Consider the following 23,753-nt stretch of genomic DNA (forward strand, 5'->3'; position numbering starts at 1 on the left):
GACTTCTTGCTTGGGTGAAACACATCTTTTATCAGAGTGACATGAAAATAAAGTGCCAGGCCAGGTCAGCACAGCCATTTAGATACACATTTCCTAGTTACACAATGGAAAAGTTTAAGTGCTGAGAGTCAGTTAGGCAATTAGCACTTTGCAGAGGAAGACTTTATCTCCGAATTACGTCCTCTGTGATTCAGGTGGGTCTTTAAGTCATTGGTGCTGTATTCTGATAAAATTATACTCTGGGTGTCACACGTTACATTAGCTTACCAATACTCAAATTAAACTGCAGCATACACATATTTCTGCGAAATATGAGTGAATAAAAATGAAATGAGTGAATAAAATGTGTATGAAAGCTTTGTAAAGAATAAAGGTCCACAAACACATAAAACAAAGAAAAGAAAAAAACAGCATGGATGTTAGTTAACTATCTTCCTTTTATTCTTTCAGCTGTGGGCTACAAAGCTTGACCGGGAGTGGGTTCGCCCAACCCTGGAAAAGACACTCAGTGTCCTCCAGCTAGATTATGTCGATCTTTACATCATTGAAGTACCCATGGCTTTTAAGGTAAGTTCAGATACCTGAAGGTTTGGCCTCTATCTCTGGCAATCATGAGCCAGCTGCTACAGCATTTCCCTGAAAATAAGACCTAGCAGGACAATCAGCTCTAATGTATTTTTTGGAGCAAAAATTAATATGAGACCCAGTTTTATTTTACTGTAACGTAAGACCAGGTATAATGTAATGTAATGTAATGTAATGTAATGTAATATAATATAATATAATATAATATAATATAATATAATATAATATAATATAATATAATACTGGGTCTTATAAATTTAATATGATATACGACCGGGTCTTATATTAATTTTTGCTCCAAAAGACGCATTAGAGCTGATTGTCCAGCTAGGTCTTATTTTCGAGGAAACATGTTCATGTGCATGAAGCTAGTTTGTTACGTGGCACCATAGAATGTTATGGCTTTGTTACCCTAAATCACACAGCACCAACAACCAAGCCAACAAATGCCCAGAAAGACTTTATGTAACAGACTCAGCCCTACATCCCATGTTTCTTGATTCATAACCCAATGTACTTTTTGTTATATGTCTTTACAACTGTAGTTTAAACTCTCCATCAAACCATCACGTAGTCCCCAAACTTAGTCCACATTCTAGCTGTCCAGCATCCGGACACACCCTTCTTCCCACTGACATAACCATGAAAATGTTCCTGCACCACACAGTGCAAAGTAATACACACAAGTGAAAACTTACTCACCCTCCAGCCCCTCCAAAGGGAAACAACCCAAAGAATGGTCCGGTCTGAGGAGTCAGCTCTAAGCGCAGGGTGTGATATGTAGTCCTCTAGTCTACATGAATTTCTTTCTTGAATGTTCTCAATCTATGGACTCAGTGTTAATTTAACCACCACCAACACACCCCATATACACTGCTGAAGATCAGCAACTGCTTTAAAATTTCATTGAGGGAGGGAGAGATTGAAAATGAAACTGGTCACTTGTACACGAGGCAAATCAGATCGTGCTGAGGGACAAGACACCACGCAGCCAACTAGGCTACCACTGTTCTGTTCCCGGGAAGCACCTTTCATGTTGACTCTTCTCCGTGGTCACCTCCAAGATGGACTTTGGAGAAGACTCCCCCTTTGTACTCCACTTCCTGTAGATATAGGTTTTCACAATGACCTTGTAATCAAAGGCTTTTATTGGCCAGGTTGGAATTTCACAGACAAGACAAGAGCCTTTAAAAGTTTGCTACGGGGTGGTGGTGGATGGGGGGAGGGGGGTTCACGGTGTGAGGGATGTAAAAATAAAATAAAATAAAATAAAATAAAAAATAAAAAAAATTAAAAATAAATTAAAAAAAAAAAAAAGTTTGCTAGGCTTTCAGTAAATTCACATTCAGTCATCTCCATGAAAAAACTACTTAGTAAAACTGGAAATCTTATCAGGTCACATTTCTTATATCTAATCCTTGGCCTGTGGTTTCCGCCTCTTAGTAAAGAACCTCCTTGTTCTGTTCATCTGTTCAGTTCTCACCTGATTAGCCTCAGTCTGGCTTGAAATAATACAAGGGAGGCAGAGATAATGTGTTCCTTGCACCCGGTCTGCATCTCATTGGATGATGCACCTTTGTTGGATAGGGCACCCATGACCTGAGATCTTGCCCTCAGAGAAATATGGACAGCCAGAATTCTCCCAAAGTCCAAGTTTTTTTCCCCTTTAAGATTCTTACCTCCCTGTCTTGGCTGGCACTGACTTTTCTACATCTAGAAGGCTCACATCTGAACTTCTGCCATTTTGGATGGTATCCAGAAGCAGAAAGTACCTGTTTCAACAAAATATCATCTTACCTCTTGTCTTACAAACCAGCAGCAATAAACACATTTATATTTCTTCAGCACCCGAGTAAAGACTGCAAATGTGGCCAACAAACTCTAACATGCAACATTTTTCTACTAAGTCCCTTCCAGCTCTCATCTTAGTAGCCCCATTTTCTGAGTCTCAAGACACAACAAGGCAACGACGTAAGCAGATGCCATGCCACTGCATAGCAAGAATAGCCAATTCTCAGCTGAATATGGGAAAATTCTCACTGTCCACAATTCCATACTGACCTAGCCAATTCCATATTTTTTGTCCATTACTTGCCACACCCCAACACTTTTGTATTAGTCAGGACTCTTGTTATAAATGGCAGGAATACAACTCAAATTGGCTTTAGCAGACAGGGGAACTAAGAATTCCAAGGGATATCTAATTCAGGCACAACTAGATCCAGAAATTCAAACTATGTATCTCATTCTGGCCCTTTCTCTATCTCCATGTTCAGGTTGGTTTCATTCTCAAAAATCTCTCTCTACATGACAGCAAAACGGCTATTGACATGCCAAGCCTACATCATCAATACAACTTAAGAATTCAGAAAAAGAGAGACCACACAGTAAACCTCATAGAGAAATACTGATTAGCTTTGCTTGGGTCATGTACCTATTACTGACTAATTTTTGGTGTAAGGGTGTGGATGACTGATTGACATCTACGGCCAAGAGTGGGAACTAGATCAGTCCACACAAACATTATAGAAAGAGCTCCTCCAGAGAAGATGGCATAAGGATGGTAGAAAGTAAACTAACAGATCCCCACTGTACCCATTACTTACAGGTCACTCAGCATGGTGGTAAGGAGCATGGGCTCCAGAGCCAGGCTGGTCAAGTTATTACCTGATCTCTTTACACATCACCTAAACATGGTACAGTGGAAAGAGTAGGGACTTTGGAGTGACACAGAAGAGGGACTGACTTTCAGCTTTGTTACTTACTGGCATAGTCACTTTGATCTTTCTGAACTTCAATTTCATTGTCAGTGAATGGAGACAATAATAACTAACTTGCCGAGTGTCGTGAGGAGTCAAAATTATATATGGGAAGTTACTCACGCATTGCTTCACATTTCAGAGATAATAAATGACAGATAATATATGAGATGTTCAGATGGAATAGAACCCAAGTAATGATATATCCCAATATATAGAATGTCTTCATTTCACAAAAGAGAAGGTTGAGGCCCCAGGCAATGAACTAGCTAACTCAGGTTTAAAGTCCATTAGAACTGGGATCTAAAGTCCATCAGGACCAAGCCCATACTTGTTCCCCTATACTACACTGCCCCTTCTGCCTTATCCTTACAAGTCAGACAATTCCTATACCCTGTGGGCGACAGTGATTTTTTTTTTCAGGCTCTTGGCCGTTATGACCTCAACACTCCTCCTCACTCAGTTATGATCTCAACGCTCCTCCTCACTCAGCTAACTTGGACTGTTGTTCAAATGGCAAATTGCTAAGCTGAGTATCAAAATATGGGTTCTTTGGAAAGAACATGTATTTAAAAGTGAGAAAACAGAGTTTACTTCTCTGTGTCTGACTAATGACTTTTAAAATCTTTTCGGAGAAGGTAAACAGAGAATTTATAGTCCTATTCTTAGATGGGATCAAGGTTCAAGGACACAGAGAAGGTAAAACTTTTAACAGTGAGAAATGACACAATTTAATGACATTACCTCCTAACTGGACCTGTAATTTCTGCAATTGAGAAATCAGTCTTTGAAGCTGAACTATCACTGGGACTCTTGTTCAAATGACAGATTTCTAAGCTGAGTATCTCATGATTTCTTTAAACAAACAAAAAAAACCTTTCTTTCTAAAATAATTTAACACTTTTTTTTTAAATGCCATGTTAACAAGCAGACAATTTCAAAACAACAAAATATAAACACAAAAAATCATGATAAGACATTTTTAAAAGATGAAGTTACTTCCATGTTTCCCCGAAAATAAGACCGGGTCTTATATGAATTTTTGCTCCAAAAGACACATTAGAGCATCTTTTCAGGGGATGTCTTACTTTTCATGTACAACAATCTACATTTATTCAAATACTGTCATGTCATCTTCTTCTGGAACATCGTCATAATGTACTAAATGAGTCCGTCTGGTTGACGATCTTAACGGGTTTATTTTCAGGGTAGGTCTTATTTTTCGGGGAAACATGGTATTGAACAGGAATGAGAGTCAATGGCATGGGTTTTTAGAGGGTTGAAATATTCTAATAATGCCTTACAGTAGAAGCAGAAGTGGAGAAAAAAGACAATGGGCTTATCTAGATGAGGGATCCAGTGAGAGCTTAAAGGAAACATCATAGAAATATCTAACATCGGTTCAGGGTTGATAGGAACTTAATTAAAATCTGGGAAAATAACAATTATTTAACAGAGTTAATGATAGAGGCATAAAACTATTCTAAAGCAGAAATAAAATTAGGAATACAAAAGGCAAGAATTGTGAAAGGAGACTGGAGTGGAAACATGGATCATAAATCCTGAGAAGGTCAAAGAGCCTGGAAATCAGAGACAGAAAGAGCAATTAACATGAATGATGACATGGCATCGAGGAGAAAGGAGCCCTTTCCTGCTCTCGGTGAGACAGGAGGAAATTGAGACAAAACTATCTTTGCTAAAGAAAGTGTTATCCCAGGGGAAAGTTTCATTCAGGTGAGACAGTGGAAGGAAAAATTAGGGAGAAAAATGTAAGAATATAGTAAATTTTGTCCAATTGCTTGGTTTTCAATAAAAAAAATTCCTATCATCTAGGTCTACAAAGACTTCCATGGTGCCAACCACATTCAATGGATACTTTGTTTCCTCATATTATTTGATCTCTTTTAATACAGTTGACCACTATCTCTTTTAAACATTGTTTTCTTGTGGCATCTATAATATCACCCTCCAATGATTCTCTGGTAGCTTCTTCTCTGCCAACCTCTAAATGTTGTTATGCCCAATAGTCTATTCTCAATGTTCTTGCCTTACTGAGCCGCACTCTCTCTATGAGTGATCTCACAGTTGCATGGATTGAATATCATTTTATATGCCAAGGACTACCAAATTTTGTCTGCAGCCATGACCTCTTTCTGAGCCTCTCTCTGAGACTTCTCTGTTCAATTGCCTTCTCAAATAGCTACTTGAATGTTTAATGGTCATTTCAAACTCAAAATATCCAAGACAAAACTGTTGGTTCCTAACCCAACCTCAGGAAATGATTACCATCATCCATCCAAAGAGCCCAGGAATTATCTTTTATTTCTCTCTATCCCATTTCCAAGCCCAGAAGAAATGAGTCCCAATTTTAGATGTAGCCAAAAAAGGAGACATCTGACAGACAATATTCCACACCACAATTAGTCTTGGTTGATAAAGGATCATCCAAAAACTAGAGAAGGAGATCTGACACTCAGATAATGTGTGAGGTAGAGAAAAAAAAGATACTGAACTCTTGGAGGGCCCAAAAATGGAAGGAAAAGAACCACTGGGCAAGTTAGCCCGAACTGAGAAGTAACATGCCATGTGGTCCTCAACTCTGGCAAAGATAGACTGTCAAAACACTGAGTCTAAAAGTCCTAATTCTCAACTTCTACTCTTTTTTTTTTAATGAGAGATTTTGTCATTAAGAGAAATCTTCATGGCTTAAAAACAACAATAATCTGTCAATAAATGAAGGGAAAATGAATGCCAAGGTGAGATAATGAGATGAATGTGTCACATGTGTGGGACAAGTGAAAATTTCTAGACAGTCCCACAAAGGGAAGAATATAAATATATAAATAAATATATATATATAATATTATATATGTATATACAAAAATATACAATGTATTATATAATTATATGAACATATACATAATTAAACTTGAATTGCTTTCCCAGGCTCTGGGTATATTGGTATAAAGACAACTCAAATTCCATAATTTTAATTCCCACATATAAATGAAATGCATTATATTTGTTGTTTTTTTCTTTTTCCCAGCCTGGAGAGGAAGTCTATCCTAGAGATGAGAATGGCAGATGGTTATATCACAAAACAAATCTGTGTGCCACTTGGGAGGTAAGTTCAAGTGGGCCTCTTATTTGAAAAGACTACATTTTTAAACTGTGACCTGATTATACCTGTTCAATTTATGAAGACATGCAGCCCTACTTTCTCATTCCAAATTCCAAAGGCTGGGAATATACTCTAATGAGTACAGTATCTCTTTCTAATGGACTTCTCCTCTGCAAGTAACAGTTGAAGATCTGAAGGGTGGAGTTGTTTCAAGGGATGAGGCGGCACTGACTAGTTTTCTGGTGCCTGGGGCTCTCTATCCTAGAGAGCATATACTCACTCCTCACCTCATTGGAGCTGACAAGGTTTGGAGTCTGGTGTTCCTCTCTAAGGGACTGCCTGATAGGGTAGTACAGTACCCTGTACTGCCTGACAGGGTAGCCAGTACCCTGGGAGAAAATGAGCTCATAACCAAAAATAGCAAGGCATTTATTTCACAAGGAAGCAACACATCTCAATTATAGATCCCAACATCAACAGAACAGAGGACCAATAACTTTTAAATTAGCCAATTAATATATTAAAGGAGATAAAAAAACATATTAGCAATATGAAACAAGAACAAGAAAACTTTTTTTTAAGAAAACAAGCATAAATAATAATTAGGAAAAACCAAAAATGTAATAGATAGGAAAAAATAAAATGGATATAGATGAGGAAAAAAATGATCACATTGAAAGATCAGAATGAGGAAATCTCCCCATATAAAGAAGGAAAGGACAAGGAAAAAGCGAAAAGACGTACAAGATAAAATTAGAATTTCCAGTATTCACAAAACAGGAGTCTCAGAAAAAAACAAGAAGGAAGGAAACAACAATATTTGAAGGGGTGGGGGAAGAGATATTGAAAGGGCATAGATTACCAAAGAGGAAAGTGAAGGAAACCCATACCTAGATACATTATAGAGAAATTTCAGAATATCAAATATAAAGGGAAAATGTTAACACTTCCAGAGTATAGCAACCAGTCCAATAAAGGAGACAAAAATATAATAATTGAAAACTAATCATTCCAAGAAAAGGCAAGAAAAGAAGGAAAACAGAAGATGGGGAAAATAGAGAACAAATAGTGAGGTGGGAGATTTAAACTCAGTGGCATCAATAATCACAGTATATCCAGATAGTCTAAACAATCCAATTAAAAGGCAGAGGTTGTCAGAATGGATATACACCAAAATTCCACTATATATTACATACAAAAAAAACCCCATTTTAAATAAATACCCACAAACAGGTTAAACATAAAAGTTAAGAAGAAAACTGAGAGAATAGAAAAAGATATAGTAGTCTAACAGTAGTTGAAAGAAAGCTGAAGTAGCTATTTTAATAACAAAAAATATTTCAGAGCAAAGACTATTAGTAGGGATAAAGAAGTTTGTTTTATAATAATAAAGACGCCAATCCTAAATATCTGTGCACCAAATAACAGAACTCCAAAATACATGAAGCATAAACCAAGAGAACTGAAAAGGGAAAGAAAATAATTAGTCAGAGAATTAAAAACTTCTCTCTCAATAATTCAGATAAAATATACACAGAAAAATCTATAGAATATAGAAGACTTAAACATTATCACCCAACTTAACCTAACTAACATTTATAAAATACTTGGCCAAAATATAACAGAATACTATTTTTCAATTGCACGTGGAACATTTAACAAAATAGGCCATTTTATGAGACATGAAATGAATCTCAATATATTTTAAAGTATTCTGATTATGCAAAGTAGCTGTATGATCAACATTGGAATTAAATTTGATGTAAAAAGCAAAAATATATCTGAAAAACCATCAAATATTTGGAAACTAAGAAGTATGCTTGTAATTTACCCATAAGACAAAGAAGAAATAACCAAATCTATATCTATATATAATCTATATGCTAGCAAGACACGATTAGAAATTGAAGTTTTAAAAAAACAATATTAAATATTTAGAGGTAAACTTAACAAGATATGTACGAGACTGATATAGTAAAAACTCTAACACATTACTGAGAAAAAAATTTTTTTAAATCTAAATAAATGGAGGCATACAAGCATACTGTGTGCTCTGACCAGAAGACTCAATACAGTTAAGATGTTAATTCTCCCCAAATGGATCTACAGATTCAATGCAATCCCAGTCCAAATCACCACAGAAATTGAAAAGCTGATTTTAAAATTTATAGAGAAATGCAAATGACCCAGAAGAGCCAAAACAACTTTGAAAAAGGAGGATACATTTTTGAGAACTTACACTAACTAATCTCGAGAATGATTATACAACTACAGGAATCAAGACACTGCTTTACTGGCATAAAGATAGTCATATAGATCAATGGAACAAAATAGAGAGTGCTAAAATAGACGCATGCATATTATACGTAGGTTGATTTTCAGTTGATTTTTCAACAAAACCGCTAAACCATGCAATGGGGAAAGGAGAATCTTTTCAGTGAGGTACTGGAAATGGTGCGTACCAGCCTGCCAGAACTCATTGTGCACATCTCTTCCCAACTCCACCTTTGGTGATGTGAAGTTGTAAGTTTAATACAGGCCATGTAAGTAGTTACATTACAGAAATTAACTACCACTACAAATTGGGGCGCTTTCTTTTCCTGGAGAGCTGGTTGTCAAACATTTACCAACACACCATGGCATATATTCATGATCTTGACTGTGGTGATTTTACTGGTGTAGAAATGTGTCAAAAATCATCAGAATGCACACTTAAAATGTGTCGTTATTGCTTATCAATTATACCTCAATAAATCTGTAAAAAAAATTAAAACTTCCAGAAAGAAAGTCACTCGTATATAATGAAATTGGTATCAGTTCTGTTTTAGTCTGTTTTGTTTTATTATCAGCAGCACTGGATGCAAAGCAGATAATAGAATAGTATTTTCAATATACTGAAGAATAAAAACATTGACCTTGAACTTTATATCCAGTCAAATTGTAAGGCAAAACTGATGCATGATAAAAATGTTTTCTGATCTACACATTGATCAGTTTTGCCACAAGATCAACATTAAAAACCATTGCACCAAAAGGTAAGGGAGGAGGGAGGAGGAAGATGAGGGTAAAGGGGATCAAACATATGGTGATGGAAGGAGAACTGACTCTGGGTGGTGAAATCACACAATGGGATTTATAGATGATGTAATACAGAATTGTACACCTGAAATCTATGTAACTTTACTAACAATTGTCAACCCAATAAACTTTAATTTTAAAAAATTAAAAAAATTAAAAAATTTAAAAAAACCATTGCGTCTGATGTATTTAAATAAGAGGAGCAAAAATCTAAAAGTTGCTCCAAGAAATGTACAAAGTGAAAGTGATCAAATCAAAATTGATAGTTTTTATTATCTGTAAAAATATCATACGTAAGATCAAATAAAAGGAGAAAAATATACCCATAATAATTGAAAATTAAATTCTATATATACCATTAACATCACAGATTTGGGGTGGGGGTAAATCAAGAAATATGTAAACACACTAAGTTATTGTCCTTATTAGGGAAAAGGTATAGATATAAAACCTTTCAAAAGTAAGAAAGCGTTCAAAAGAAACATAGAAATGTGAGATAAACTAAGATAAGACAGTAGAAACAGTTCAAATATATATATATATATATTTTTTTTATTTTATTGGGGTGACAATTGTTAGTAAATTTACATAGATTTCAGGTGTACAATTCTGTATTACATCGTCTATAAATCCCATTGCGTGTTCACCACCCAGAGTCAGTTCTCCTTCCATCACCATATATTTGATCCCCTTTACCCTCATCACCCACCCCCCACCCCCTTACCCTCTGGTAACCACTAAATTATTGTCTGTGTCTATGAGTTTTTGTTTCTCATTTGTTTGTCTTGTTCTTTTTGGTTTATATACCACATATCAGTGAAATCATAGGGTTCTCTGCTTTTTCTGTCTGACAGTTCAAATATATTTATAGTTGCAATAAATATAAACTAAATTTACCTACTGAAAGATAAAGATTGACAGATTAGAATTAGGCACACCTAAGCATAAAGACATGTGAAAGTTAAAATTTAAAGGACAGGAGAAAAAATCATATCAGTCAAGTACTTATCAGAAAAAGTTGTGTAGTAATATTAATATCAAACAACATACAGCGTTATTAGGGATAGAAATGGCTCCATATAATGATGAAAGATTCAATTTACCAAGAAGGTATACTGATTTTAGACACATATGGACAAAATACCTTCCAAATACATAGAGCAAAAATTATATAAAAATATATATATATTAAAAAATAGAATGCATGAAGACATTGATAAATCCACTATTAGAGTGGGAGATTTCTGACATATTCCTTCAAATTATTGAGAAGCCAGGAAAAGCTAGGCCTAATTTTATATATAATGTGTGTATACATACATATACGTAGGAGAGAGAAAGAGGAGAGATTTGCATCCCCAAACAGGAGAATATATATATTTTTACACATATCACATTTATGAAAATTGATCAGGTACTGTGCCATAAAGAAAGCCTCAACAAATTTCAAGAAATAAGATCATTATTAACATGCCGGTATATGTTGTGAAAATACAAGGGGAAGATATAGTATATAATACGTCCTAAATTCAATCACAGAATTCCTGTCGCCCCCACGTTCTTTTTCCTTACAGAATGCCTATTCACATACCCAGGAGCTTTGCTTTTTGAAGAACTTATAGTCACACTTACAAACATCCATTCTCGCTTGTTTGAGGCTTCTTTCATGACCCACTGGCATTTAACTCCACAGGCTTTGGAAGCTTGCAAAGATGCTGGCTTGGTGAAATCCCTTGGTGTATCCAATTTTAACCGCAGGCAGCTGGAGCTAATCCTGAACAAACCAGGACTCAAACATAAACCAGTCTGCAACCAGGTAACAGCTTGACAGGGTGGGAAGAAGTGCTGATGTGTGGGGGAGGGGAGGAACCTCAATGTTTACTTAACAGAAGGAACCCTGGGCTGGGAATCAGAAAGTCTTGTGGTTGCTCTGCATTCACATGTATCTTATCATAAGACCCTGGGTGAGGCTTTTAACTTCTCTCAATTTAGGTCTCTTAAAAAAAAAAAAAGAAAAAAAAATGAAAGTTCAAATCCAGATAAAAGTAACCCAAAAAAATTTTTTGAAGAAAAATAATGAGGGGGAGCAAGACCTGCCAAATATTAAGACATACAGAGCATTTATAATAATGTAAGATCAGCGCAAGAACCAACATACAGATAAATATAAAATAAGAAATATCTTAGAAACAGGCCCAAGTATAATAAAAAAATTGATGTAAAATAAAGTAGCATAAACTAATGGCAAAAGGATGGATTTTTTAGTAAATGGTGTGGGGGAAAATGGCTAGTTATGTGGAAACAAGATAGATCTTTGCCTCATATCATACTCTAAAGTAAATGTCCCTATGATCAAGAGTTAAAGAGAAAGAGGAAGTCATTTGTAAATACTACAAAAGAATTTTAGTTTTCCAGAGGTATGGATCAAAAAGGAAGCCATGGGAAAAATTATAAAGAAAGTGATCAATATAGTAGTATAAAAATGTTAAATCTAAAAATATTAGAGACACAGAGAAAACAAATAATTACATTTTTAAAATTATAATAGAAAAAGGAGTTCACATCTTTGTGAATTAAAAGTCCAATAAAAATCAATGAGACATTACCCGAGTAAGATTTTTACTGATATATCCCCACATACGAGGGAAGTAAGAGAAAAAATAAACATAGGGGATTACATCAAACTAAAAAGATTTTTCACAGCAAAGGAAACCATCAATAAAACAAAAAGGGATCCTACTGAATGGGAAAAGATATTTGCCAATATATATCTGATAAGGGGTTAATATCACAAATTTATAAAAAATTCACTCAACTCCAAAAGAAAACAAACAACCCAATTAAAAAATGGGCAGAGGACATGAAGAGACATTTTTCTAAACAGAACATACAGATGGCAAACAGACATATGAAGAAATGCTCAACCTCACTAACCATCAGAGAAATGCAAATAAAAACCACAATGAGATACCACCTCACCCCCGTCAAAATGGCTATCATCAATAAATCAACAAACAACAAATGCTGGCGCGGATGTGGAGAAAAGGGAACGCTTGTGCACTGTTGGTGGGATTGCAGATTGGTGTAGCCACTATGGAAAACAGTATGGCGGTATCTCAAAAATCTGAAAATGGAACTACCTTATGATCCAGCAATTCCACTCCTAGGTATCTATCTGGAGAAATCCAAAACTCCAATTCAAAAATCTTTATGCACTCCTATGTTTATTGCAGCACTATACACAATAACCAAGACATGGAAACCACCAAAATGCCCATCGGTAGATGACTGGATTAAGAAGCTGTGGTACATTTATACAATGGAGTATTATGCAGCCATAAAGAAGAAAGAAATCTTATCATTTGCAACAACATGGATGGACCTAGAACATTATGTTAAGTGAAATAAGTCAGACAGAGAAAGACAAATACCATATGATCTCACTTATATGTGGAATCTAAAGAAAAGAATAAGTGAATGAACTAATCAAACAGTTTTGGAGACATACAGGAAAAACTGAGGGTTGTTAGATGGGCGGGGGGATAAGGAAGAAGGTGAAGGGATTAGAAAACAGTCGGTAACCACAGGATGGCCACGGGGTTTTGAAAATTAATTTGGGAAACGTAATCAATAATGTTGTGAAGATTTTGTAGGGTATCTGATGGACACTTGTCCCATTGGGGAGACCACCTCAGGGATGATGTAGATGCCTGATCACTGCACTGGACACCTGAAGCTGAAGCTGAACAATAATGAATGCCAACTATAATTTTTTTTTAAATCAATGAGAAAAATCAGTGAGAAATAATACTAATGCTCAACAGAAAAATGGGCAACAGAAATCAACAGAAATTCACAGGAGACAAATTACAAGACTGGTAAATATATTGAAGTGTTCAATTGTACCAGTAATTACAGAAATTTAAATATAAGTGTGACTTTGTATTGTATATCAAATTAGCAAAGCTCTTGTTTCATTTTTTAATATAATGCTCTATGTAAGCAAGGGATGAAGTATTGGTGAGTACAAACTGGTTCAGCCTTATGGAAAGCAATTTGGCAATAAGTATCAAGAGTCTTAAAATGATCACAGTCTTCTACTTCTAGGAATCTATCTTCATGAAAAAAAATCCGAATACCCATATGTGTGTTTGTCACAGCACTGTCTGCAATGGCAAAAAAAAAAAAAGAGGAAACAAAATATATAACAAAAATTAGGGGAATGTTTAAATAAATTATAAAACATTCATATTATGTGAAATCCTAATAAGATATTCCTGAATCATTTTTGAGGAAAAGAAAAATGGCCATGATATTAATAGACAGTATGGAGGTAATTAAATTCTTTAAAAATATGTGCATAGAAAAAAGATTGGAAAGAAAGAGTGGTTATCTCCGGCTGTGAATTTTACAAGTGAAATTTTGTCTTCTTCCTTATGCTCTTCTGTATGTTACAAGTCAGCTGTGGTGGGCATATATTACTTTTATAATCACCACAAAATACTATTATCCATCTTATTTCATGGGGCGAATGATACGCTCTTTGCCCTACTTCATAAAAGATTAAGAAGCTAGACTAAACAAGTCTCTTGGATTGGGTAAATACTTATATTATGAGATTGTGGTTGACTTGTTTGGTTGATTCACTGTTTTTAGTAACTCAGAAGAGTCTGGTATGAGTTCATAACAGAAAGAATGAATGATTATCTGCAATAGAACAACAGCCCACAGTTGAAATAGAAGTGCTCTATTTTAGAAGTTCCACTTCCAAACTGACACGTAAGCTGACCGCACACACCATATGCTCTCAGGAATAAAGGAACCACCTTGGACTTCCTAACTGACCTCCATCCATCCCTTTGTTCCTACGCTACCCCTTACCGGCACATCTCCTGTCTGTACCACGAGAACAATTCTTTAGCATAAAAATGTTGAAATGACAAACAGGCTTCTTCTTACAAATGAGAAAGATGGTGATTTTTTTTTAAATCTCAGAATGAAAAACAGAGTAAAAGTTTGACAGTGTGTATCCTCATGCAAAGGAGGAAATAATCTGATTGGTTAGCCCTTTGATCAGCTTCACAAATACATTCCAGGAGGGAAGACATGCCGAAAGATCACAGCTTGAGTTCATCCATGTGTTCTGTGGTGTTTGAAAGCCGCGTTTATCAATATGCTGGAGACGGCAAGGATCAAAGTGCAGGTCTACTGACCACCAGCCATTATCCTGAGCATTGGGTGCGACCACCCTATACTCCAAAGATACAAAACGGATAGCTTCTGGTGCGGTGCCCAGGCACCTTTCCATCGAGGAATATGATGAACACATTGTGGGCATTACACAGAGTGCACACATTTTATGTGTAAAGGATACAAACCCGAAGACCTTGCACAATTCAAACTTCACGTATTTCAACATTAATTTTCCCATTAAGATAAAATCTACAGTAAAATTTGCAAATTGATGTATTTTTTTCACAGACATCGAGAACAAAGTCACGTCAAACATGACCTCACTCTATACTCATTCTCAGAGCCTGCGTATTGCAGGCTTCCTCAGTACTACGCACAATGTCCATCTAAAGAAAGGTGTCTCCAGGCTCCACCCCTGGCTTAGTCTGTCTGCAGCCTTTGTGGTGGGCAACTTGTCACGAGAGTGTTCTCAGACTAGTTCCAATGATGCTACAGATCTAGCTCAGGCCTTTTCATCTCACACAAAGTTCCAACACTTAACTCGACAATGAAGGAAGGTGGGGGGAAGAGGGAGAGAGAAAGGAAAGACCTCCACATTGCTCAAAGTGTCTCCTGACCCTATTCACCATGCCTAAGTCACAGGGGCCCTGACACAGGAGTCATTGAATATTTGTTGAGTGACTTCATTAATGAAATGAAAATTCAACACAGGTTTTACAGAAAGACAGACGAGGACAGGGTTAATTGCTGAAAGGGCTTTTGCTATTTTCCTTCATGGGTTCTGTCCAGCTTCTTAACCTTACCTGAGATTTTAATATCTAAAGTTCAGCATTACCAAATAGTGCTCTAAAAGCCCCAGACACATCAAGACACTAACAAGTTACATCAACTTTATATCACAAGCAAGGAAAAGTAAAGACAGCATGTCCATTGGTCCACTCACTGAAGACTGTAACCAGTCCCTAGCGTAAAAAAGGAAGGCAAGTGTGCTTAGATACTTGAAAACAAGGAAGTTCCAGGGCCTGATGACGTCAAGTCCCCATGACATCAGAAATCATCCACACCCTCTGCCTTAAACTGAGTATCCAGTCCCAGCCTCCTCAATAAGGATCCCCTGGCCTGAAATTACCCCCATCAAGCAGCCCGTCGGAAGTCCGGTCCACCACAGTCTACAGCATCAATCGTGATGTTCCCTAAGCCTGTGGCCCCTTACTCTACAGTATAGGTATTGTTCTCATTCATTTAACAAATAGTCATCAAGCACCTTGAGTCATCAAGAATCAAAACGCCAGGCACCTTGCTAGGTGCTGGGCATGAAGAAGTGACCAAAGACAGATTATAGTCCTTGCTCTCATGGCAATAACTGTCTAGAGAGGAACACACATTAATCAAACCATCACAAAATTGTTACTTATAATTAGAAACTGAGATGAATGCTATGAAAAGAAGGAATGTGGTTCTCTGGGTTCACACATACTTGGATCACATTAGGTTATCCACTCCCACCCTCACCCCCAGAATTTCCCTCACTGAGTGTCCCTTTAGTGATATGCCCTAGTATTTTTATCTAAGAACTATCTCTGCAAACATATTATATTATATTATATTATATTATATTATATTATATTATATTATATTATATTATATTATATTACATTATGTATTATATTAACTCAAAAGTTTTTGCTAAGTACAGGTTTCTAATATGTTGCCCAGTGCAACTCTGTAGAGTCCCAAATTTGTTTAGTCACAGATTTGATATTCACAAACCTGTTTGTTCTGTTTTTAATTATATTAGCCTTATTATGTACACCTTTTGCTAGAAATCATACAAAATCCTTTTTCAAAGGGTAGGTTACAAAAACGTTCCATATACATATAAACACACACACGCACATACACATATGCATACATACATACATGTATATACATCTTTAATAGGCCAGAGACAGGTAACCTGATTAGAAAGGAGTCCTTGTGGGGAAAATTAAATGTGTTTTAAATAAGCAGGCAGGCATTAAACATAGAATTTATGTTTAGTCCCTAAGAAGTGATGTGATAAATTATGTGTTTTGGAAAGACTTGTCTACCAATAATAAAGACTGAAAACAAAAAAGGGACTGAAAGTAGAGAGTAACGTTGGGAGTGGGCGAGGGTAAAGAAAAGAAATATGAACACTATGATTCCTCACTTATTTTAGTCTATGAGTATGTGCCGCTTTTTAGAACTGTTTAAAAATGCTCCAAAGCGGGATGGGGGACCCCCCAAGTGTTTCTCAGGGGAAGGAAGGGAGCAAGATTATGATGGGGTGAGTGGGAGAGAGAAGAAATAGGACAAACTGATATAAGACAGGAAAACACGTATAGCAAATTAGAAAAAGGAAAGGAGTCCCAGTTTACTTACCACAGCATTTCTTTGTGCCTGCTAGACATATAACTTGTTAAGAATTCAATATTCCAGATGGTGAAAATAGTAATTATATACTTAAAATATATTAATTAAGCCTCGGTTGACTTTAATTAAAAAGAGAAGAAAAGCATAGGTCAAAACTACCATTGTCTTTAAGATGAAACTTGAGAAGAATTTTGTTGACACAAGTATTTTTAGTACAGGAATCGTGTCAGTAGGATACTGAAAATGAAAGCAGGCTTACATTTGGTGGTGTAAAGAAATCTCGGCCAAGAGGACAAAATTGATCTTTAAAAGTAGTTTTATACATGCTCTACTTCTTATGAAAGCTGTTCAATAGCTAGGGACAGAGGTTCTTTTATAACATGTCACTTCTACTTGTAACGTGTCACTTCTACTTACTAAAACTATAATCTGAGCCTTGAGACTGTTTGTTATGAAAACTGTATTTGCTAGAATGTCTGCTATAAATAACTGCATCTCTTCACTTAAAGTTTTAAATTTTGATAGGTATACACAATTGAATTTGTTCCCCAGTTATTTCAGAATTAAGCCACAGAGGGTGACCTCTCTAAGCTTGTTTTAAATAATCTCACTGTAATATAAACGATGGAAATTTCCTTGTTAGGAAAAATATTTAGGATTCGTCTCATTATCCACAATACTTTTAAATGGACTTTATTGAAGGGCTTTTTTCAAACCATATAAGATTGCATTCATCCACAGGCCTTAATTTTGTGCTTTCTTCTCCAATACAACCACGTAGGTTGAGTGCCATCCATATTTCACCCAGCCAAAACTCCTGAAATTTTGCCAACAGCATGACATTGTCCTTATTGCATATAGCCCTTTGGGGACCTCTAGGAATCCGATCTGGTGAGTAATGCTATATGTCTCTTCAGGAAATGTTTCCTTTGATGTCAAGTATGAGGCCGATGTGAATTTCTTGACTAGAATGACTCCATTTGTCCTGTGATCTTAAGAAAGTAACTTTACCTCGTCAAGTCATTCTCTCTACATACAAATTTAAGCTAATGTAACCTTCCTCATTTAGATGTTATAAGAATGGACTGTACTATGTGTATAAGATTATCTAACAGTGCCTGAAACATAGGAAATGCTCCATAAATGTCAGGTGAGGTATTATTTGACAAAGAGTCTCCATGGTCATATTCTGAGATTTTAAAATTTCTTGATCTCTGTAGTCAATGGAGACATTTCCACTGTGATGTGTTCCACAGACCAGAGTAGAAATCTTTCTGCTCTAAGATGATTCCAAGAGCTGCACCTCTGTTTCTTCTACTTCGGGCTTCCTGCTTCCCCCATATGCCTACTTCTAACCCAGTTCTCTCTGTAAGATCTCAGCAAAGAAATATTATTTACCCTCTGAAAGAGGCAGTTCTCTACATTTGCCTCACTTGGTCTTCCCATACTAAGAGCAACCCTTCATTGAGGACGCTGCACTCAGAGAAACTGGTTACAGGGGACCTGAAGTGTCCTGGTAGGTTACCAAGTGAACGGGAAGACAGAGGAGGAGAGTGCGTGATTAACTATTGGTTCTCATTACTCAGTGAAAATGATGCATGCTTTGACTTTTTTGTTTTAAAGGGTGAATACATCTTCCCCACCCTTGTTAAAGGATGCCCTTCTAAACTCTCTGGGGAAGAAGTACAATAAGACAGCAGCTCAAGTTGTTCTGCGTTTCAACATCCAACGAGGAGTGGTTGTCATTCCTAAAAGCTTTAACCCTGAGAGGATCAAAGAAAACTTTCAGGTAAGAGAACTACCTTTGAAAATGGAAAAAGTAGAGTATTGTTTTTTTTTAATTTAGAGAATTTTCTGTTCAGAGTAATAAGAAAATTGTAATTTTATACCAACTCCCTGACCTATTCTGCCCATATCCAGATTTAATTTTAGCTGAATTTGAGACAATTCCTAGTACTTCAGGAATTGCTTTGCTGTTTATATATTACAGGTATACCTCGGAGATATTGCGGGTTCAGTCCCAGACCACTGCAATAAAGCATGTATCTCATAAGAAACGTATAAAGCAAGTCACACACAGTTTTTGCTTTCCCCGTGCATATAAATGTTTACACTATGCTGTAGTCTATTAAGTGTGCAATAGCATTATGTCTAAAAAATGTACATACCTTAATTTAAAAATACTTTATTGCTAAAAAAAATGCTAACCATCATTTTGGCCTTCAGTGAGTCATAATCTATTTGCTTTTTGGGGGTCTTGCAATGTTGATGGGCTGCTGGCTAATCGGGGTGGTGGTTGCTGAAGACTGGTGTGGCTGTAACCATTTCTTAAAATAAGATAACAATGACGTTTGCCACATCAATTGATTTTTCTGTAGCATGTGATGCTGTTTGATAGCATTTTACCCACAGCAGAATTTTTTCCAAAACTGGAGTTAATCCTCTCCAACCCTGTGGCTGCTTTATCAACTAAATTTACGTAATATTCTAAATCCTTTGTTGTCATTTCAACAGTCTTGACAGTATCCTCACCAGGAGTAGTTTCCATCTCAAGAAACCACTTTTCTTTGCTCATCCATAAGAAGCAACTTCTCTCTCCTAATTAACGCCCATCGACATACAAACATGCTATAACCTCCAATCTTAACAAGTAAATCCAATCTAGACTCACTTTCCTCTCAGCTACTATCCATTTCTCTTTCCCTTTATAGCAAAGCCCTTAGAATTCTATTTTTACCGCCTCCGAGTCCCTTTCCCCCACTCTCTCTTAAACCCACTGAAACCAAGCCTTTACCCTGACCATCCCACAGAAACAGCTCTTATCAAGGTCACCTGTGACCTCCACATTGCTACACCCAATAATTCGTTCTCAGTTCTTGTCTTACTAGTTCATTGAACAGCATTTCATACAGTTAATACTCTCTCCTTCTTAAAACATTTGCTATAAGAGAAGCAGGTTTGGGGGAAATATCAGGAGCTCAGTTTTGTAAAATGAGATCCTCATTCACTTAGGATAATTTGTGCTATGAAAAATAAAAGAGCACTAAAATCAATCCATATAATAAGAAAAACCACATAGAAATAATGAAGAGGATGGGAACTTGGAAGTTTATCTTAAAATTTAAAGCAAAAGTTATGGAAGTGGTTTTACTCGTTTTATATTTAACAAAATTTAGGTTATAATCATGTATGTGCACTAAATCATAGAAGAGATACGGTGAAACAGTGTTGAGTTTTTAAAATACGCTTGACAAAATTACATAACACAACATGACATCCTCTACTTGACAGTTTTTGCAAAGTGATCATAAAGGATAATTTTGTTAAAATTTCAGAGGGCTTCATCTGAAGGAAATTCTTAATCCTTTTATTTTTTTTTCAAGTCATACTCTTTTGATATATCCACCAGAGTAAACGCTAACTGTGTCAGATTCTTATTTGAAAACGATTGTGCCTATAATTAGAGCAAACCTCCAGCATCCTTTTGGTTAACTTCATGAAATCCTGCATCATTAGCAAGATTTGCAACTTCACTTTGCTGTTAGGGTACATTGCATATTCACTGGAGTCAGAAACTGACTCACCAACACTCAGAGGGTAAACAAAAAAGCAAAAAGGATGTTTGAGTAAGGATTTCATTATAGGAGAGATCGGTTCATTCATGACTGTTTTTACGGTATGCAAACTTCTGATTCCTTACGCAATCTCGTAAATTCCAATAGTTGGATAATAAATAAGCAAAGAAAGCGTTCCCTAAAAAAAGTACTTGGAAACAACCAATAGGGAATGATTAAACTGTTTTATGTATATACTATGGATACAGTGGTTAAATGGATTAAGTCAGTGTATATATTTTGACAGAAAAGATCACGAAGACATATTCTGTGAATGAAAAAAAGACATTAAAAAATGATGAGAGAAACGATTAAGAGGATAAAACAAAACAAATTAAAAGTTTCTTTAAAAAATACAGAAGCCAATTTAGAGACTAGGGAATTTTTTTTAAGTGTACAAAGACCATAGCCCAGAATCAAAAGTTCAGCATCTTATTCAGAAATAAAAATCCTTCACTCTTGAAATTTCAGATGTCCTCCACATAATGTTGTTTCAGGACATTTGGAATTTCTTGCAAGATGTCCCCAACAGAATTGTCTTAAAAACAAAGGGCAGAAGAGAATAACAGCTCTACATGGGTGGGTGGCCCCCCAGCTCTAGGCCAGCTCGTCTTACACATTTGCAGAACTGTTCATAAATCTATGAAGGGTTTCCACTGCGGGCCCCACTCCCTGATCCCAAGCTTGACCCACCTTCTATCATTATAAATGTCTGTCTTTTATTTCTGTTATTTCAGGTCTTTGACTTTTCTCTCACTGAAGATGATATGAACAAGATTGAAGCCCTGAATAAAAATACCCGCTTCGTGGAACTGCTCATGTGAGTTCTGGGGATCATTAATCACATACTGCCCAGTGGTGTGGGAATTGTCAAGCATCAACCAACAGGGCTCTCACGAACCTGGACCTCTGTCCACGAAAAACCAAAGGGTCAGGTCAGTGGGCAGCATGTTCTGAGTATTAAACAAGTCTGGGTAAATTACAACCATTCTAGGAACTCCCTGCAAATCTACATTTTTATTTAAAAGAATTCTAGCATTTATATGATAGGTTAAGGCACAACAGGCTAAAGATCATGAGGAGAATTAAGTCCTAGTGTACATACGTTAATACAATCCTGGAACAATTATTCAAACAACTCATAGCTTTTCCTCCTAAAAATCCAAGCGATGTACAAATTAGAGCAAAGTTTTAAACAAAAAAAAAAAAAAAAAACAGTTCCTGGGAGAGAGGCATGAGAATGTAGTAGAAAGAGCACCAGATTGGGAGCCAAGAGCCTAAAATTGTAAACAAATGCTTGCCTATAAGATTTGGAACTTCTATTAATAATTCTATCTATTAGCTGATCACCCACAAGCAAAATTCCTTATACTCCTTCAAAGTGTTACCAGATTCAGCTAATCAGTAAAGTACCCTTTACTCTCTAAACATTACAGGTCTTTTATAATAAAAAGAGACAATATGTATACACACACATATATATTTGTATATACACACGTATTTTTTCTTCTTAATCATTTTTTGTTCATTTTTCCAGTTCTTTAGATGACCTGGGTAGTCATCTTTTTTCAATCTTCTCTTTAAGTGAACATTTAGAAAATGCTCATTACGATGGTTCATACAGTTTGGACACTTATCCTACTGGCCCCACTATTTTTCATGAGTCAGAAACTGCTCTGTGTTAATATCAAATTTCTGAATCCATTTCTGAATTAATAAAATAGCTTCCTAATGTGAATTTTCCAGGGGAAAAAAGTTATTGACATCAAAAGGTACCACGTAGCCTCGAGAATGAAAGAGTAAACACAAACTCAGAACTAACAAAAACGTGTAGGTTAATTAATAGTTCTTGAAGATAAACAACTTCTATTAGTAAATATCATTAAAATAAGAGAGTAAGATATAGTCAATCCACCAATGTACTGATTTTTATAGTGACATTATCTGGTTTGGTATTTGGCATAATTAATAGCTAATTTAGCACACTGGAAAAATAACTCAACATACCAGGAAATAAACAGAAAAATCAGCAAGGAAAAACAAAAATTAGGCCCCACTGGTTTAAAAAAAAAGAAAGCATTATTTAGGCATGCTAGGCCATGATTTTCTTCTGTTTTTCATCCAATTAATCCTTGACATTTGAGAGCCATGTTTTTGTTTGTTTTATATTTTAATTTAAAACTCATAGTACTTGCAGAAATATATGTTCTATGACAGGTGTGTGTGTGCACGCGTGCACATGGACACACATACACACACACCCACTGCGTCCTTTCAAAGGCTCTTTCACCATTGTTATTTAAGAGATAGGTTATCACTGTTACCATAGCTGCAGAAGGTTACTTTGCCGGTCCTCACCTTCCCAGAGCTCAAATTATCCACTCCACCACACACACACACACACACACACACACACACATACACACACACACACACACACACACACATAAACCCAGGTGCTGTCCAGGGCTTCAGGAAAAATGGGAAGATGGTGGGTGAGAAACAGAGAGGGAGTAAGACCGAGGGAGTGGTCAGTGAAATTGTGAAAGGATGCTAGTAACATACACAGTTATGCGACTTCAGAGTGAAATTTTTCCCTTGGGGAATTGTTTTGGCAGGTGGTGTGATCATCCTGAATACCCGTTTCATGATGAATACTGACATCAGAGAACTCCTGAGCTGACTCCCACCCCTCAGCCCCCAGCCAGTGCCTATTGTGTGCCAGGACCTTTGGCTGGGTGCTTCCCCCAGATGTGGAAACGAAAGGGGTTTTTACTATCCTCAGATGAAGTGGTGACAGTAACAGCCTTAATTTCTGTGTAATATAAGTAACTTTGGCTTAGCTATGTTGAAGAAAAAAATGTTTAAATCCGTAGAAATAGTGGTTTGGAAATATTAAATACCACAGTGCTTAGCAAAGCCATGATTTGGTGGTTATTTCCAGCCAATGTGTATTTGTTTAGTTTTCACCCAGCTTGAGGGATGGATAACTGCAGGTTCTCTCTTGCA

General features: G+C 36.3%; 2 protein-coding genes across 4 annotated transcripts in view; one reads left to right on the top strand and one right to left on the bottom strand.

Annotated features, from left to right (window-relative positions):
• The window catches only part of CREB3L2 (cAMP responsive element binding protein 3 like 2), a 156,248-nt gene extending 144,999 nt beyond the window's left edge, over positions 1–11,249 (bottom strand). The window contains exon 1 of the mRNA XM_081038763.1: positions 11,176–11,249. Within this exon, the coding sequence (XP_080894889.1) occupies positions 11,176–11,211 (36 nt within the window). The 5' untranslated portion in view covers positions 11,212–11,249. The remainder of the gene's footprint in view (positions 1–11,175) is intronic.
• The window catches only part of AKR1D1 (aldo-keto reductase family 1 member D1), a gene marked incomplete at both ends in the record, with an annotated part of 39,641 nt that extends 16,236 nt beyond the window's left edge, over positions 1–23,405 (top strand). For 2 of the 3 annotated variants that reach the window (XM_081038766.1, XM_081038767.1), the window contains 7 exons: positions 451–567; positions 6,391–6,468; positions 11,237–11,359; positions 17,912–18,021; positions 18,754–18,919; positions 21,482–21,564; positions 23,363–23,405. In XM_081038766.1, coding sequence (XP_080894892.1) covers positions 451–567; positions 6,391–6,468; positions 11,237–11,359; positions 17,912–18,021; positions 18,754–18,919; positions 21,482–21,564; positions 23,363–23,405 — 720 coding nt within the window. The remainder of the gene's footprint in view (positions 1–450; positions 568–6,390; positions 6,469–11,236; positions 11,360–17,911; positions 18,022–18,753; positions 18,920–21,481; positions 21,565–23,362) is intronic. The other variant, XM_081038768.1, reaches the window with a different exon arrangement.
• Positions 23,406–23,753: the final 348 nt, after the last annotated feature.

Source organism: Rhinolophus hipposideros, assembly GCF_964194185.1.
Source record: "Rhinolophus hipposideros genome assembly, chromosome: 25".
NCBI lineage: Eukaryota > Metazoa > Chordata > Mammalia > Chiroptera > Rhinolophidae > Rhinolophus > Rhinolophus hipposideros.